This window comes from Camelus ferus, chromosome 4 (assembly GCF_009834535.1).
Source record: "Camelus ferus isolate YT-003-E chromosome 4, BCGSAC_Cfer_1.0, whole genome shotgun sequence".
In the NCBI taxonomy this organism is placed as follows: Eukaryota; Metazoa; Chordata; class Mammalia; order Artiodactyla; family Camelidae; genus Camelus; species Camelus ferus.
The window spans coordinates 34988076-35005684 of record NC_045699.1 but is presented as its reverse complement, the minus strand read 5'-3'; the positions used below and the strand labels follow the sequence as shown (position 1 = coordinate 35005684).

At 36.9% G+C, this 17609-nt stretch overlaps 1 protein-coding gene across 5 annotated transcripts in view; it reads right to left on the bottom strand.

Moving 5' to 3' along the window:
• SMC5 (structural maintenance of chromosomes 5) overlaps positions 1-14322 on the bottom strand; it is an 87956-nt gene extending 73634 nt beyond the window's left edge. For 2 of the 5 annotated variants that reach the window (XM_032477808.1, XM_032477809.1), the window contains exons 1-2: positions 14013-14320; positions 9582-9723 (exon numbers count right to left, since the gene is read on the bottom strand). In XM_032477808.1, the coding sequence (XP_032333699.1) occupies positions 9582-9723; positions 14013-14212 (342 nt within the window). In that variant the 5' untranslated portion in view covers positions 14213-14320. Of the gene's footprint in view, positions 1-9581; positions 9724-14012 lie in introns of all 5 variants that reach the window. The other 3 variants (XM_032477810.1, XM_032477811.1, XM_032477812.1) reach the window with 2 other exon arrangements.
• Between the last annotated feature and the right edge of the window lie 3287 nt (positions 14323-17609).

Genomic DNA, 17609 nt, shown 5'->3' with positions numbered 1-17609 from the left:
AATTCATGACAAAGCCAGTAGTGGTACAAACAAGAACCTAAACCCAGGTAATCGGCTTCAGATCCTGGGTACTTCTACGGAGTTGCACAGATTAAATATTAACAATCACTCTAATAGTACCCATCCTGTTATTACTTAAGATATAACTACCACAAAGGAATTTTTTAAAAAGAGCAATATACATAGTAAATACAACTTAAGTAAGCACAATTTACATGGCAAAATAGGCAAATGTGAGCTAGTTTCTATACGTATATAAGTATGAAAAAAGATCCTGGGCCTAAAAAAATCAGATTGGATCTTAAATTGAGCTATAAGTAAATAATACTAAAAAGTTGCAGAAAATACAACTTACAAATAATTGTCTTTTTAAGTTGTAATGACAGTGATATTCACAATTATAATCAGAACAGTTAATATTTACTAAGCTTTACTATATGCTTCTGTGCTAAGCACTTTATATACAATTTTCTCATTTAATACTCATGAGCAACCTTATGAGGTATATCTTATATCCGTTTTACAGATGATGAAGCTGAGGCCCAGAAAGATGAAAAAGAAAGTCTGTTCCTGTAACAATAAAGTATAGCTTAATGACCAAGAGTACAGGCTTTAACATACAGCATCTAGGTTCAAATTTCAACTCTGCCACATACAAGCTGATGACCTCGACCAAGTTACTTAAATTGTTTCAGGTTCTTCATAGATAGGGAAAACAATGGCACTGTTGTAGGAGTGGCTTCTGCTCATTAGCCTGCAACAGTTAAAATACTTAGTGCCAAATGGAAGAAAAGAAAAAAATTAGGAGGCAGTTCTTATTATAAACTATCCATACAGGTGGTCCAGAATATGCTTGTGTTAAATTTTTGTTTGCATTTAAATAAAAATAAAATATTAAAAAGATTTTTGCCAAGAACTTGGACATGCCCTAAATACATCTGTGGATACCCAGAGGTCTGCAATCTGTCATCTAAGAAACACTGTACTCCACAGCCTCCTTTAAAAGCCCTACCAATCAAGGATGAGATGTGTCTTTCTTTATGACAAAAATAAATGGGAAGGTTGGTGAAAATTTACACAGCCCAATCCATTCTGATTACACAGCTCTTGCAGTACAATTCAGCAGACTATTACAGAGAGGTAAGGATGTAAAAAAATGATTTCTGACAATTTAAAAACTACATATCAATATTTATAAAAATCTGGTTTAGTCCTTAGAAGTCAGCTACTTGAATCCCTTTTCCTTGAAATAAAACTGAGGCCCAGACAATTGACTAAGGTTACAAAGCTAACCATTAATAAGGCAGTGTGTTTTCTACCTCAAAAATGCCTCCTATATAACATTAAAGAAACTATATTCTGAATAGGTTTACTTATAATCTTAAGGGGTATATAACTCAATCTCATAACCTATGTTAAATTTTTAAGCCTGGCTAAGAAACTTGTGATATTATTTTGATAATACTGAAATATTTATAATAGTTTTTTTATAATTAAGAAAAAAAATTTTTGGAGGGAAGGTAATTAGGTTTAGTTATTTATTTTTTGGAGGTACTGGGGATTGAACTCAGGACCTTGTGCATGCTAAGCATGTGCTCTACCACTTGAGCTATACCTTCCCCCTTTTAATAGTTTTAGAAAAAGTTATTTCAAGTTTTAAAAATATTTTACAGTGGAGTAACAACTCAATTTTTAGACTTTCTTTTTAAAACATGTTCTTATGTGCAATATGTACCAAAACAGTATATATAAACTTCATGCACTATTTAAGTAATAATAAAACAACCATGTATCTACCAATTTAAGGAATTGTTCACTATTAGTGTATCTGACAGGCTTTGTGTAACTCACTCCAATTGCATCTTTCTCTCTCAACAGATGTAATCTCTGAACTCATCTGCTGATCATGTTTTGCTTTTACTATATACATGTATCTCTAAACATTAAGTATATTGTTTTTGACCATTCCATAAACAAATTCATATTACATGTTATTTTTTCAAGATGGCATTCTTCCTTAAAATAGGTTTGATATTTAACCAATGAGCTAAGGTTTATTTTTACTGTCATATAATATTCAATTTTATTTATTTATTTAGCCTCTTTTTTAAAAAACTGAACTATAGTCAGTTACAATGTGTCAATTTCTGGTGTACAGCACAATGTCCCAGCCATGCATATATATACATATATTCATTTTCAACTGTCATACAAGTCAGTTTTATATGAACATACTATAATTTATTGCAAACAATACTGCTATAAATATTTACATAATTTCACCTAGTATAAATGTACAAGAGCTTACTAGGGTACCTAGGAGGTTTTTGAGGGACTGGATATATGCACTTACAGATTTACTAGGTAATGCCTTATCATTTTCCAAGGAGATTGTATAAATTTATATTCCCACCAAGAATGCATCAGAGTTCCCACTGCTCTATATCCTTATAAACACATGGCACCGCTAGAATTTTTATGGGTCTGTTGGATATACCATGCCAGTATTAATTTCTGTTTCTCTGATAATTAATGAAATTGAGCATCTTTTCATGCATTTACTGGTTGTCTGGGTTGCCTCTTCTGTGAGACATCCGAGCATATCTTTTGCCCATTTTTCTTCTGAGTTATTCTTTTGCTTATTACATAGTCTGGATACCAATGTTTTGTTGTAAGTGCTGTATATACCTTCTCCCAATTTGTGGCTAGTCTTTTCTTTATAAGGTTTCCTTTGATGAACAGAAGTTTTTAAATTTTATTATAGCTGAATTTATCAACTCTTCCCTTGCCATCTATACTTTTATTTAAGGAATTTTTCTTTAACCTAAAGTCACAAAGACAGTCTCTTCTATTACCAGTATCTTCTAAAAACTTCTTATCAATCCCATTTAACTCTTTAATCCACCTGGAATTGATTTTTGTTAAAGTATGTGGAAAGGCCTCAATTTCACTTTTTCCTGTACAGATAACCAGTTGTCTCAGTACTATTTACTCATCTTTCCCCCATTCATCTACAATGTCAGTTCTGTCATCAATCAAGCTTCTACTAACCATGGCTTTGTATTTGGACTTTTTATTTGGTCACATTACAACAGTCTATCACACATTCTTAAACCAACACCACAATGTCTTAACTTACTGTAATTGTGTATTAAGTTTTGATGTCTGGTAGGCAAGCTTTTCCATTTTGTTCTATTTCTTTACAAGTATCTTAGCTATTCTTGGCCCTTTATTCTTTCACCTAAATTTTATTTTTTGTTTTCCCATTTTTTTAAACTGAGGCATAGTTGATTTACAATGTTACATAAATTTCTGCTGTATGGCAGTGATTCAGTTATACATATATACTCTTTTTCATTACAGGTCACTATAAGCTATTAAATACAGTTAGGACCTTGCTGTTTATGTATTCTGTACAGAGTAGTTTATATCCAAACTCCCAATTTATCCCTCCCTTTCCCCTCCTCTTCACAACCATAAGCTTGTTTTCTGTGAGTGTTTTTTAAATAAGTTTGTGTCATTTTTTTAGAGTCCATACATAAGTGATGTATCTGTCTTTCTCTGACTGATGGACTTCCCTTAGCATGATAATCTCTAGGTCCATCCATGTTGCTGCACATGGCATTATTTAATTCCTTCTTATGGCTAGGTTGTACTATACACATTTAGGATGCTTCCATGTCTTGGCTATTGTAAAAAGTGCTGCTATGAACCCTGGGGTACATTTACCTTTTCGAATTAGAGTTTTCTCTTGATACATGCTGAGGAGTGGGATTGCTGGATCATATGATCACTCTAGTTTTAGTTTTTTAAGGAACCTCCCTACTGTTCTCTATAGTAGCTGCACCAATTTACATTCCCACCAACAGAGTAGGAGTGTTCCTTTTTCTCCACACCCCCTCCAGCATTTATTATTTGTAGATTTTTTGATGTTGGCCATTCTGACTAGAGTGAGGTGATACCTCATTGTAGTTTTGATTTGCATTTCTCGATTAGTGATGTTGAACATCTTTTCACGTGCCTATTGGCCACCTGCATATCTTCTTTGGAGAAATGTCTATTTAGATCTTCTGCCCACTTTTGGATTGGGTTATTATTATTATTTTTTTATATTGAGCTGTGTGAGCTGACTGTATTTTGAAAACCAATCCCTTGTTGGTCGCATCATTTGCAAATATTTTCTACCATTCTGTAGGCTGTCTTTTCATTTTGTTTTATGCTTTCCTTTGCTATGCAAAAGCTTTTAAGTTTAATTAGCTCTTATTTGTTTATTTCTGTTTTTATTTCCATAACTCTGAGACATCCAAAAAAAATATGGCTGCAATTTATGTCAAAGAGTGCTCTGCCTATGTTTTCCTCTAAGAGTTTTACAGCATCTAGTCTTAACATTTTGTTCTATTTCTTTAGAATTACCTTAGTAATTCTTGGCCCCTGGTTTTCCATCTAAATTTTAGAACCAGCTTATAATTTGTAGACACTACTGGGATTTTGACTCAAATAACACTGAATACGTAGATGACATAAATAGAAGGATGACTTTTTTTATGGTTGGTATCTTTTATTATTGAACTATAGTTGATGTATAATAATACAACATAAAGGTGTACAATATAGTGATTCACAATTTTTACAGGTTATACTGTTTAGTTACTATAAAAAATTGGCTATAGTCCCTGTGTTGTACAATATATCCTTTAGCTTATTTTTAGTTTTTTTTTTAATTTGAAGTATAGTTGGCTTACAATGTGTTAATTTCTGGTGTACAGCACAGTGACTCAGTTACACATATATACTTTTTCATATTCTTTTCCATTATAGGTTATTACATGATTCTGATACAGGTCCCTGTGCTATACAGTAGAACACTGTTGTTTATCTATTTTAAATATAGTAGTTAGAATCTGCTAATCCCAAACTCCTAATTTACCCCTCCCCACTCCCGACCTTATTTGGTAACCGTAAGTTTGTTTTCTATGTCTGTGAGTCTGTTTCTGTTTTGTAAACAAATTCAATTGTATCACTTTTGGATTCTACATATAAGGGATATCATATGATATATGAAGAAAGACATTTTTATATTAGTTCTTCCTGTCCATTAATGCAGTGCTTCTCTCCACTTAATGTTTTTAAATAAAATGTGTAATTTCTGCATATAGATCTTACATGTCTTTTATTGATTTATGCTATGTAATTCATACTTCTGTTGCTACTGTAAACAATATCCATTTTTAATTGCATTTTCTGCTCAGTGTAGTATGTAGAAATGCAACTAATTTTTGTTACATAACTTTTTTTGCTTCCCAGTTTTTATTTCTAATCTGTTATTTCTAAGTTTATTATTAATTCTAATCGATAGACATAACCCACAGAACAAAAGCTTTTGGAGTCCTCAGTAAGTTAAAGAATGTGAAAAGGTCCGTGACTTACTCTGGGCTTCTAAAACCAAAATGTCATAGACTGGGTGGCTTAAACATATATTTGTTACAGTTCTGAAGGTTGGGAAGTCCAAGATCAAGGTGCCCACAGATTCAGTGTTTATGTTATATAATCTTTAATAATCCGGGTAAATATCCATATTAATCTGTCAGAAGGCTTATCTGGAATTTCTTTTGTGGGTTTTATGCAGACACTAATATAATCTGTGAATGAGTTTTCTTTCTTTCCAACACGTATTTTTTCTGTTCTACCTAGAACTTCCAGTACAATGTTGAATAGTAGTGACAGTAGGTAACCTTGATTTGCTCCTGAACATCTTCATAGATATCTTTTACGAAATTAAGAAAGGTCTCCTCTTTTCCTAGTTTGCTAAAAGTTTTTAACCATAAATTACTGTGGAATTTGATTGAATGCTTTTTCTCTATCTACAGAGATGATATATTTCTTCTTTAAAATGTGATGTATTATGTTCATTTGTTTCCTGATAGTCAATCAATCTCTCATTCTCTGAATAAATTCAACTTGGTCATGGTGTATGTATTATTAAATTCAACATGAAGTTTCTTTTTTTGTGTGATTTTTGTTTCTAGATTCATGAGTGAGACTGGCTTGTAATTTTTTCATTCTATCCTTGACTGCTTTTAGTACCTAGAGTCATATTCTCTCCATAAAATAGGAACTTACTGCTGTTAGAACTAAGCCATAATTGTCTTTGTCTAGTGTTCTCTATGAGAAAAAATTTACTGGCTAATTTATCTTTTCTACTTAAGAGTAAGTTTTGATCATTTAAATAGTCATAAAAACATATATATCCACAACTGTAAAAAATTTTAAGCTTTATTAGAATAAAGTTTCTCATAATATTCTCAAATAAGCTTTTAAACCTCTGCTGCATTCCTGTAATGCCCTGGTGGTAGTCATTAGGGCAGTTCATGAATATTCTGATTCTCCTCTCAAGCCAATAGTAGGACTGCCCTTGCTCTTTTCTCTGATCCTAGTTATGGCCTCATGACTTGCTTCGTCCAATTAAGTATGAGTAGAACATATATATTTACTATTGAAAAATATTTACATATAAGTGGATCCTCACGTTTCAAACCTGCGTTGTTTAGGGTCAACTGTATATACTGAAATGAAGACTTCATCAACCTAAATACCTAGGTGACCAAAGATGGCCTATACTGGAGAAAGAGTAAGAATTAGTCTTTTTTATGTTTAAACCACTTAAATTTGGGTTTTTTTCTGGATCACAACAGAACATATCTTAACTATTACTTTTTGCCATTTCCTGTATCTTTTCTCTCCTTACCCCCCTTTATCTTCTCAGAAGTCAATTTTTGGTTTTGTGGTCCCTATTGTATCATTGTGTATTATGTTATTAACTTCCTCTCCTACCTTTCAGTTTCCATTTAGATTTCTTCTTTGATCTGTATATAATATAGAAGTAATGTTTCATTCTAAACAAATGGGAAATTTTTAGTGTTATTATTTCTATCTTAATAGCATTGTGGCCAGAAGATACGGTCTATGTGGTAGCAGCAATTCTTTGATAAATTTTGATACTTGCTTGATGGCTCAGTATATGGTTAATTTTAAGAAACACTCCATTCCTGCTTAAAAAGAATGTGCCTTCTCCAACTGATGAGTGCAGTGTTTACAACATGTCCATTAGTTCAAGCTAACTGTTTACATCTTTCTATATTCTTACTACTTATTGATTGATCTACTGGTTATCAATAGCTCTTCCACTATGATGATGGATCTCTTGTCTTTAAGAATTCTGCAATTTTGCTTATTTTATTTTGGAGTGAGATTATGTGAATTCAAGTTAACTGAATTATCTTCTTGCTGAACTTGACCTTTCATCAATATTTAATGACCATCTTTATTTCTAAAAGTTCTTTTTGCTTTGAATTCTGTTTTGCCTGTTATTAATTCAGCTAGACCTACTTTCTTTTGTATATTTGCCTGGTAAATATTTTTTCATCCTTTTACTTTCAACTTCTCTATACCTTTTTATTTTAGATATGCTTATAGTAAACAAAATAGAACTGAACTCTATTTATCTACTCTAACAGACTTTCTCATTTAACAAGAATTTACACCATTATTGTGACTGTATTGTACATGTATTTCCACTATCTTATATTTTTTAATGATCTCCTTTTCTACAATTCTGTTTCTTTCCTTTTCCCTCTCCTTTCTTAAGACTTCTCCTGGGTTGCTTGGGCAGTGGTTATTTTCTACTCCACTTCTCTCATCCTATTTTTTAAAGATCTTTCTTGTTTGGAGGCTATGTATTTCAATTTTTTATGGTTTACTCTAGCCATTTTAACATGCATATTCAACTTAATAAACTCTGAAGTTAACCAATTATCTTAACTTCCTCCCAATAATACAAACTTATAGAATATTTTAATTCTGATCATTTCCTTCCTGTTTTCCAGAAGGGCAACATTTAGTTCTCTGATTTAAAAACCTGACAAATGAAGGGAGGAGGGCGTAGCTCAAGTGGTAAAGCACATGCTTAGCATGCTCGAGGTCCTGGGTTTAATCCCAGACACCTCTTCTAAAAATAAACAAACCTAATTACCCACCCCCAAAAATCTGACAAATGAGACATCAGTATTATTTCACAGAGTTTACATATAACTTTCCTATATGTTTACCCCCTTTTTTTTTGCTCACCATTTTTTTTTTTTAACCTCTCAGATTTTCTTTCTGGGATCATTCTTCCTAAATTATATACTTTCAAAGTCCTTTAGTGAGGATCTCAGGCTTTACTACCCCACCCCCGTTCCCATTCTGAGACCATATTACTACTACTATGGAATTCACTACAATGTGTCTGTTTGTGTATTGCTTTCATTTATCCTGTCTGGGATATATGAGGTGTCTTGAATCTGATGCTCAGGTTTTCAACATTTCTGGAAAATTCTTAGCCATTATTCCTTTAAATAATGCTTCTTCCTTAGTCCATTTTCTCTCTTTAGAGACACTTAGATCTATACTGGATTACCTTCCTTTAATTACCAGGTCTCAACCTTGATTTCAAACCTTTTTTCTTTCCCTTTACTCTCTATATTGCATTTCTAGAAAAACTGTCAGGTATTTTGGTTCACAGATTATCAAATGTGTCTGCTTTGTTGTTTTACCTGTCTACCAAGTTTCTATCCTCATGTATTTTTATTTCTTTATGCTCTATTTGATTTTTTTTCAAATTTACTTCATCTTTTTGTTACTTATTCCTTTGTTAAACTTGCAACTTTCTTTTAATTCCTTAAACAAACTAAATATTCCATATTACATTCTATATCTACAAGCTTTGTAGGTCTGATTGTAAAACAGGTCTGCTGTTTTTGTTAGCTTTTATTTTTGGTAACTCATTTCCTCCTATGTTTTGTGAATTTTTTTTAGGTATGGATTCATGAACCTCTTGGAACTTTATGTTAGAATTCTTTTGAGGACTGGATTGAAGGTATTTTCCTTCAGAGGATTTACATTTGCTTCTGCCAGCTGCCAGGAAATATTACCAACTGGGACTACTTTAAATTAAAATTACAGTGTATACATTAAGGCTTATTTGGAAAATTTTCTTCTTCTCTCCACTCTATTCAGAGCTAACAATGAGATAAGTAACTCTGCTATCCCATTTTGTGGTGTTTTTTCCTGCTACACAGAGCACTTGGCTTCTAATTTTATCTTCTAACCCTTCCTCACCTTCAGGACCCCCAACTCCATGTAACCAATTCAAAGCCAGGCTTCAGGGTGCAATGCAAGCAAATACCCCTGGGGAAACAACTCCAGAGCTTACTGAAATCTTCAGATTCAAACATTTTTTTTTTCACCTTTGTAAACTTACTTCACCTTTCCACAAGCCCAGCAATACATTTTAAAAGATATTTATACCATTTCTAAGACTGCAGGTGTTACATACTTGGAAAATTCTCTAGGTATACCATATAATGCAACATACTTCTGGAAATGGAAGTCTTCCCCCCAGTGTCTCTATCTACCAACTTCACTATTTATATTCAAGCACAACACATTTATTATAACCAAGGAACTGAGATGTAGGAATTGATTTGTTACTAAAAGCAATTCATGGCTTTGAATTTTGTTAAAAAGTACTTATGTTAACTCACCTTATCAGCCCGTCCCATGAAAGCTGGTTTGCCTGCTAGTCCAAGGCAAATGGCACACACGATGCTGGACTTCCCTGTTCCATTAGCTCCAATAATCATATTCAAGTGGGGTCCAGGAGACACTTCACAGATATCATACGTTCTAAATTATAAAGAAATGAAATTACTAAGCAGAGATAAAAGATGAAGAATATTTTCTTACCAATGCATTTTTTCTTGCTTTGCCTTATCATTATACAGGCTTCCTCAAATTCCTTTAAAAATCAGCTAACCTTAGTAATTTAATGTCATTTATAGGTCATTAATAACTAGAATGAAAAATCTGTCAGCAGGAGAAATGAAAAAGTGATAATGTATATCTAAAATAAGAACATTCATAAGAAAATAAGACTTCTTTTTTTATACTAAGTCTACTGAATAAAGCGAAGTTTGATATTATTTATTCTTTAATAATTGTAACACATGCAAGAGTACATCACATTTGCTGTACAAATAATTTTAAAACAAGTTATATGTAAGCAAAGTCATGGCTCATCCCAAATCTGTGGATTTTACATTTATATTTCTCTTGGAATTAAAATGCTTACTAGCAACTTCTCATTGTTTAATATTTGAAACAATTCAAATTATTTTTATTATAATAAGAAAACTGAAGATATTTCAACCCAATAGTTTCACTTTACTATTAATTTTTCAAAAATAACATCCATTTCTTTTAATATGCTGCAGGCATTCACCAAAGGATCTATTTTTAGTATACAACTGAGTAACTTCTATTCCTAAGGGAAAAAAAAAACAAGACTACATCATCACCAACCACTTTTGTGACATTCCCTCATACCATAAAGCAGCATGCTGTCCAGCACTCTACCTGCAACAGTACCATCTACACCTTACTGGTCCTCAGGGACAGCTCTAGCAAAATGTGAAGCAAATGCTGACTCACATATCCTTCTATCTTGTCTTTGAATATCCTGAAGTGGAACCCATAAATTATGTTCTGTTCCCACAGGGTTTCAGTTAGCTGCCAATAAATGCCCCAAAAAGAAAAGCTTAGCTTGCTACTAACATGCTAAGTATTTAAATAATTTAACCAAGCACACTTCAACTTTAATACTCGAATTAATAATCTGAAATGTCAGGTGGTAATAAAACAAATACAGGTGGTAAAGAGAAGTATTTCTTGGCACATTTCCAATCCCACATCTCTACACTGTATCTACCTATCTTTTCAGATGTTTTATTCTGCTAACAGCTGAGTCCTAAAGGAACCCTTTACAATGGTTAAAGTAAACTAGTTGGGAATTTCAGACATCTGGAATATTACCTGACCTAGGACTTCTTACACCCAACACATGGAGCCTCATTCTTTTAATAAATTTCCTGATGGGAAATCTCTATGCAACTGACTTACTAAAATAGTGATGCAACTGGTATTTAAGAAAACAATAACAAATAACAGGAAAAAGCATGAGAACTTACAGCCTATAATATATACACAAATATTATAAACAGGAAAAATTACCAAGAACAAAATACAGCCTCTGAATTAAAAAAAATTGTTCTGACTCTACGTTTATTGGGAATTCCCTTTTCTCTGAGCTCTCCCTGAAAGAGCTACCATCAGAAGCTCACTCTCTTCTCATCTACACACTTGGCCTGGTATCTTATGCATTCTCCATGGCCTCAGGTAGCACCTGTATGTTGAAAGTCAGCCCAGATGGCCTATATATGCAATTACCTCCTCAAGAACTCTATTTGGATGTCCCACAATAGTCACCTCAAACTTAACACATTCGAAACTAAACCCACCATCTTTCCCAACCAAAAACCACTCTTGTGGTTTCTTAGAGAATGATAACATCATTCGCCCCGCTGCCCAAGTCAGAAACCTAAGCATTAGTTTTTCATCATCTTTGATTCTTACCATCTCCTTCACCGCTATGCAAGCGGCCCTCCATCATCCAATTACCAAATCATGCTGGTAAACGTGCAAACCTGACATCACTATTTTTTTTAAAAAAAAGGAAAAAATAAGCCCCTTCATAATTTAGCTCTAATTCATCTTTTTCTACTTTCTACCTCCTTCCTCTATTCTCTAATCAGACCTCTAAATTTTACCTACCGTGAATTTCTTTCAGTTCTTGACTATTTCGTTTCCTTCTTTCTCCAAGCCTTTGCACATGCTATCCCTTCTGCCTAGAAATCTCTCCCTGCACTCTCAATCCCATTCGACTTGGTTCAATCACAAGATTCCTTCCCTTGAACACTCTTTCAGGCCATTTCGGTTCTCTAAGCCTACCGCTCCTACTTCATCTCTAAAACTCAAAGTCCTCTCATAGTGAAAACAAACAAAACTTCACTGAGCTATGCACTTTCCAGCTCCCTTTTCTTTCTCCTCTTTCCTCACACTCATTCTTCTACAACTGCAAAGTTTTCTGCTTCCACTACTTCATCAAAGAGTCGAAGATTTCCTAATTGCTAAAGGCAATGAGCTCTTTTCCGTCCTGTTATCTGACTTTACTGTAACAGAAGATATTTCTGAAGCACTCTTTTTCCTTGGCTTCTCTGATAACACTCTCCCACAGTTCCCTTCTTCTCTGAACAGTTCCTTCTCAGTCTGCAAGTTCTACTCCTCATCCTTAAATGCTGGTTTTCCTCCAGGACTCTGTACTGGGTCTTCTATTCCTATTTATATTTCCTTCTGGACAATCTCAACCACCTCTGCAATTTCAACCATCACCTATATGCATGATCCCCAAATCTCTCACCTGCCACATTTTCCTGTAAGCTCAAAACCCTTATATACTGCTTACGGAAGATCTTTCAGATGCCCCACAGCAAACTTCAAGTCACAAGATCCAAAAGACATTTATTATTATCCTCCCCAAATTGTTCCTTCTGAATAGCACTACATCTGACCAATTAGCTAAGGCAGAGAATTGAGAAAAATGCTGCATCCCTCCCTTACCCTCTTGCGTCACAATCTGCAGCCAGACCCTATCAAATCTCTTCTACAAATCTCCTACTTCACACTGCTAGGTTCAAACCCTGATCAGCTCTGCCTTCATACTGTAAAAGCCTTCTAGCCTCCAATCTTGCACCCTTTCTAAATCATCCTTCACACTGCTTCCAGAGTAATATAAGTCGCATGTCATTCCTGCTTAAAATGCATCCTGGCTGCCTACAGGATAAAGCTGGAATTCCTCATCATAGTAAACAGAGATCCTCAACAGTTGTCTACAACTTCAGTATCAACCCTGTCCACATACTCACTCACATTCTATGTTCTAGCCACACTAAAATGCTGGAAACTTCCTAAATAAAACAGTTTCACGCAGTTCCTTTGTCAACAACGCTCTTCCCATCTTTTAAGATTTTAAACCTTCCAGTACAAAGCCCTTCTCACAGTTGTAGATGAAATTAACCACTTCATCTTTGGGCCCCAATGGCATCCTGACACATATACATTGTTATGGTAGATACTTCATTTGATTATATTTAACTTTCTTGATTTGAATTCAAACAGTAATTCAGCTACTTATTAGCTGTAAACGTGGGCAAATTAACCTCTCTGAGCTTACCAGTGGAGATAATACAAGTAGTTATGAGAAACCAACGAAAGCATTGTGTAAATAAAGCACCTATTTCAATGCCTGGCACACGATGCTTGAAAAAATAATGTTGGTATTGCTACTGCAATTCTGTTTCCCCTACGCCACTCCGTGCAATCTTAAAAAAAAAATAGACTTTAATCAAATAAGCTGTAAGGTGCTAGAGGTAAACACGGCATTTGTGTTAGAACATATTTACTAAATTCTAGAGTATTGATTATTAGCTGTCTGGAGGAAGAGGCAAGAAACCAGGGAAGAAAGCCGGATTTGAATGAGGTCAAAGGTCTGTAGGAAGGCGCAACAAATGAGAGTAAGACTTAATTTTCCTCCACATTTCAACCTCTATCCGAAACAACCTTCACCATCTTTGTCTACCTGGCAACTACTTAGTCTTCAGGAATCCGCCACAGCACCACTGCCGCTGTGATTAAACTGTTGCTTTCTCTGAGTTCCCAAGGCCCAGTTTTGTGAATTACAGATTATACCCTACCTCTCTAGGCCGTGACTCCCAGCGGGAAGAGACCTAATCCCTACTACGTCCACTGGCCGCCATAGGACGCCTTCAAACAACGTTGGCGTTAAGAATTTAAAAGCCACATCACACAAGACACACACCTATCACATCAACAAACACGTCTATCTCCACAGCCTGCGAGTAAACACCCTCCCGGCAACCCCGGCACGAATTTACCGCCAGATCCCCAAGCCAGGCACACATCCATCCACCCACCCACTCCCGCACGCACGCAGCCTGTGCCCGCCGCCTGGCCGCCCGCTCGCCTCCCCTGCCGCCGCCGCACGGCCTCCGGCCACTCACAGGAAGTTCTCCATCGCGATGCGGACGATAGAGCCTTCCACGAAAGGCCCGGACGACTGCAGCGGCAGTGACGGCGGCGGCGCCGCCTGAGGGGCCGAACTCTTTTTCTTGCTCGGGACCTCAGACGAGGGATCTCTCGGGAGAGCTCTCTTGGAGGCCAGGGGGCTTGAGGTCGACGTTTTCCTGCTCGGTGTCGCCATCCTGGCTTCCTCCCCTCCCGGCTTCGGCTTCCGTTCCCACCGACCTGCAGCCCCGGCCCTTCGGCGCCCCACTCCCGCGCGAACTGCCCGGCGCGCGACACGCCCGCGAGCCCGCCCCGCGCCTGCGCAGTTCCGGCCCCGTGGCGTCCTCGGGCGCGCCCCGCCCCTCCGCCCCGCCCCGCTCGGGACTTGGAGTCCCTAGCCGGCGGGAACGCGGGGATGGGGCTGGGTACCTCGCGGGACGTGGCTACGGGAGTTTGTACATCTCTGCATTTCTCTTAGAGGTTTTTTGTTGTTGTTATTGTTTTTTGTTGGTGTTTTTGTTTTAAACTCAAAAAAAGACATCAGTTACATTTACTATTTTGAAAGCTTTTTCAGCGCTCCGAGGAAACATCTGCGAGGGGACGGAGGGAGGCGTTTGCTCGGGCACCTGGGTGGTCTGGAGCGTGGGGGCGGGCGTCGTCAGACTGCCCAGGTGCGCCGGCACTCGCCGATTTTAGTCAGGTCTCCGTCTCCAAAACAAAAACAAAACAAAAGAAAGAAAAAAGAAGAAAAACTCTTTCAAATGACTCTATCCCATTCTCTCCCTTAAAGAGTGGTGCTAGGGTCTCCTGTGCTCCCCAGCCTGTGGCAAGACTATACTGCACAGATTCTCCTCATTGACTCCCCAGCCCCACCCACACGTTCCCTGATTGCCTATTAAGCCTGCCTCCCCCGAAGTTTCTAGATATCCTCAAGCGCGCAGGCATCACTGAGAAGGTGCTGCCACTTAAACTTACTCACGTTCAGCTAGTTAACCCCTTATTGAAGACGAGGGGCACTGAGGCCTACGTAGATATTCACATGCTCATCTAATTATGTCTAATCCAAGAGCGGCCGGGCTGCGGCACACCGGCACATTCCGGTGTGGGAGACAGAAAAAGAACAAGTTAACCAGTGAACGATCAGGAAAATTTCAGGTGGAGATACATGCTATGAAGGAAAGAGTATGAATGTGATGGAGAGGTAGGGAGGGCCTATCAGGGGAAGTGGTGTTTGAGCTAAACCGTGAAGGAGAAGAAGGAGCCAGGTGCGGATATGAGAAAAGAGCGCCCCAGGCAAGGACAAGGCGCTTAGATGGGGACAAGTGGAATGAGGAATGAAGGGAGGCCGGCGTGGCAACCGTGCTGTGCAGCTGTGCCGTGGAGTGGGCATGGTTGCATAGAGGAGCCTTGTCCATCATGGCGGAGCTGAATTTTATTTTAAAAGGAAGGGGAAGCCATTGGATGGTTTTGAGCAGGAGAGGGACATGAACGAATTAAAGTTTTTAAACGGCCACTCTGGTTGCTGTTTGGAGGCATCAAGCATGGAAATGGCGAGGCCATTTAGAAAGCCATTGCAGTCGAACCCAGATTCCTGTCTCCCGGACAAATCCTCCTTTCCCAGGGTCCTGACTTCTCCTCTCACAGAAGTGAAATCCACGCTCTCTAAAAGTTATGACCAAAGAAAATAGAATGAGTGAAAAACACGTATATTTGTCATGTTATAATTTTTAAAATGCAAATTAAGATAAAAATAACTTAAAAACTCGTTCAAAAGGCGGGAAATAATAAAAATACGCAGTGTTTAGGAGGCGGGCACTATACTGTCATTTGGTACATTGCTAAGTACAATTTTTTGGAAAGGTAGTTTGGTACCCTGCTTGAAGAGCCTTAAAAGAGTCAAATCCTTTGAAGAAATGCTTACATTTGGGGAAATCTATCCTAATGGAAAAATAATATAGGCAGCAGTAATGGGAGTTGAGAGCAGGGAACCAATCTAATCATTTTATACCATCATCAGTTCTTTAGTGAATTAATCGGATTGTCCTTATAAACTTGAAAGTTAGGAAAGAGCCCTGAACTTGTGATGACCCCACAAATACCCACACACCGTAGTTCTTGTCTTAACAGCCAGCCAGTCATGCTCTGCCACCATCCTTTAAAAAGAAAAACGTTACTGGCTTTGCTTCTAACTACAAAAGCAGTGTGTGTTAAATGTGGAAATTTTTGAAACAGAGAAAAACAAATATACACAAAGGGGGAAATTACTCATGATTCCTCTACCCAGGCTAATCACTATTAAGATTTTGGTGTATGTTTTTACATCTTTTATTCTTGTGTATGTATGTTATAGTCCTTTTGTTAAAAAAAAATGGGATTTTGCTGCACAAATTATATATCCTGTTATTTTAACCCCCCTTTTCCTAGTTTAATATATTATGAGTATCTTTCCATACCATTAAATATTTTTCTTTAACATAGTTTTATGTAACTATATAGTGTTCCATCAAACAGATATACTACAGTTGATTTAAGTACTTCTCTTTTGTTGGACTCTGTATGACTGGAAGTTAGCATGAACCAGGGATACTCTGTTAACATTAGGAATACTCTGTTAACATTAGGAAGCTCAGTTCTTCCTAACATTCTTTAACAATTTCATGCACCCATAAAGGTGTACACATTTATCTTGACATGTCTGGTTTCTTTAATTCCACTGGTGAAAACTGTCTTGAAAGGGGTCGTGTTAAAGAGAAGGAGTTCTTTGGGAATAGAATATCAATTAACCAGAATCTGATGCTAATGAATGAGTGAGTCACAGCAATTAATCCTACACATCCATGATTTAAAGTCCAGTCATCAGCTGAATTCATCGTGCCATCCTTGCTAACTAATGCATGTGGCAAAGCAATTGTATTTAAATTTTTATTGACAAAGAAATAAGTGACCAGAGGCCATTTTGAGTAATGGCCTTCCAATTCTATAGAAACTTTGACACAACAAAGAGCTGGCAGAAAGGGGCAGGGTCAAGGATTATAAATACATTTCACCTCACCATCGGAATACCATCTTCTACATTCTCTTTCTTGGCTTCACTCCAAGCCCTAGATGCCACAATAGCAAGAAAGGTGGGGCAAGAGGCATGGAATGGGACTCTGCTAAGTCTGTCTCTGACTGACAGTTTTCTATTCCAGTTCTAACAAGAACTCTCACAGGTTAACAGGAATAATCTCCTCTGGTTTATACACCAAATGAGAGGGAATATTACTTTTGCTTTTGGCAAAATTCATAAAGTGGGAACACGAACCCTCATAGCTTAAAAGGGAGGGAAAAAGATGCTAAAACCAAAGTCCTTGGCACCCAGGAACAACTTATGTAATTAATTAATTAATTAATTAATTAATTAATTAATTAATGGAGGTACTGGAGATTGAACCCAGGACCTTGTGCATGCTAAGTATGCACTCTACCACTGAGTTATACCCTCCCCCCCCGCCCCCGCCACTTTCTAATCAACCTAGTTAAGGAACTGATGGGGATGCTCTCAGCAGAGATGAGGGCCTCTGAAGAGAATGAGCAACCCTCCCACAGAGAAC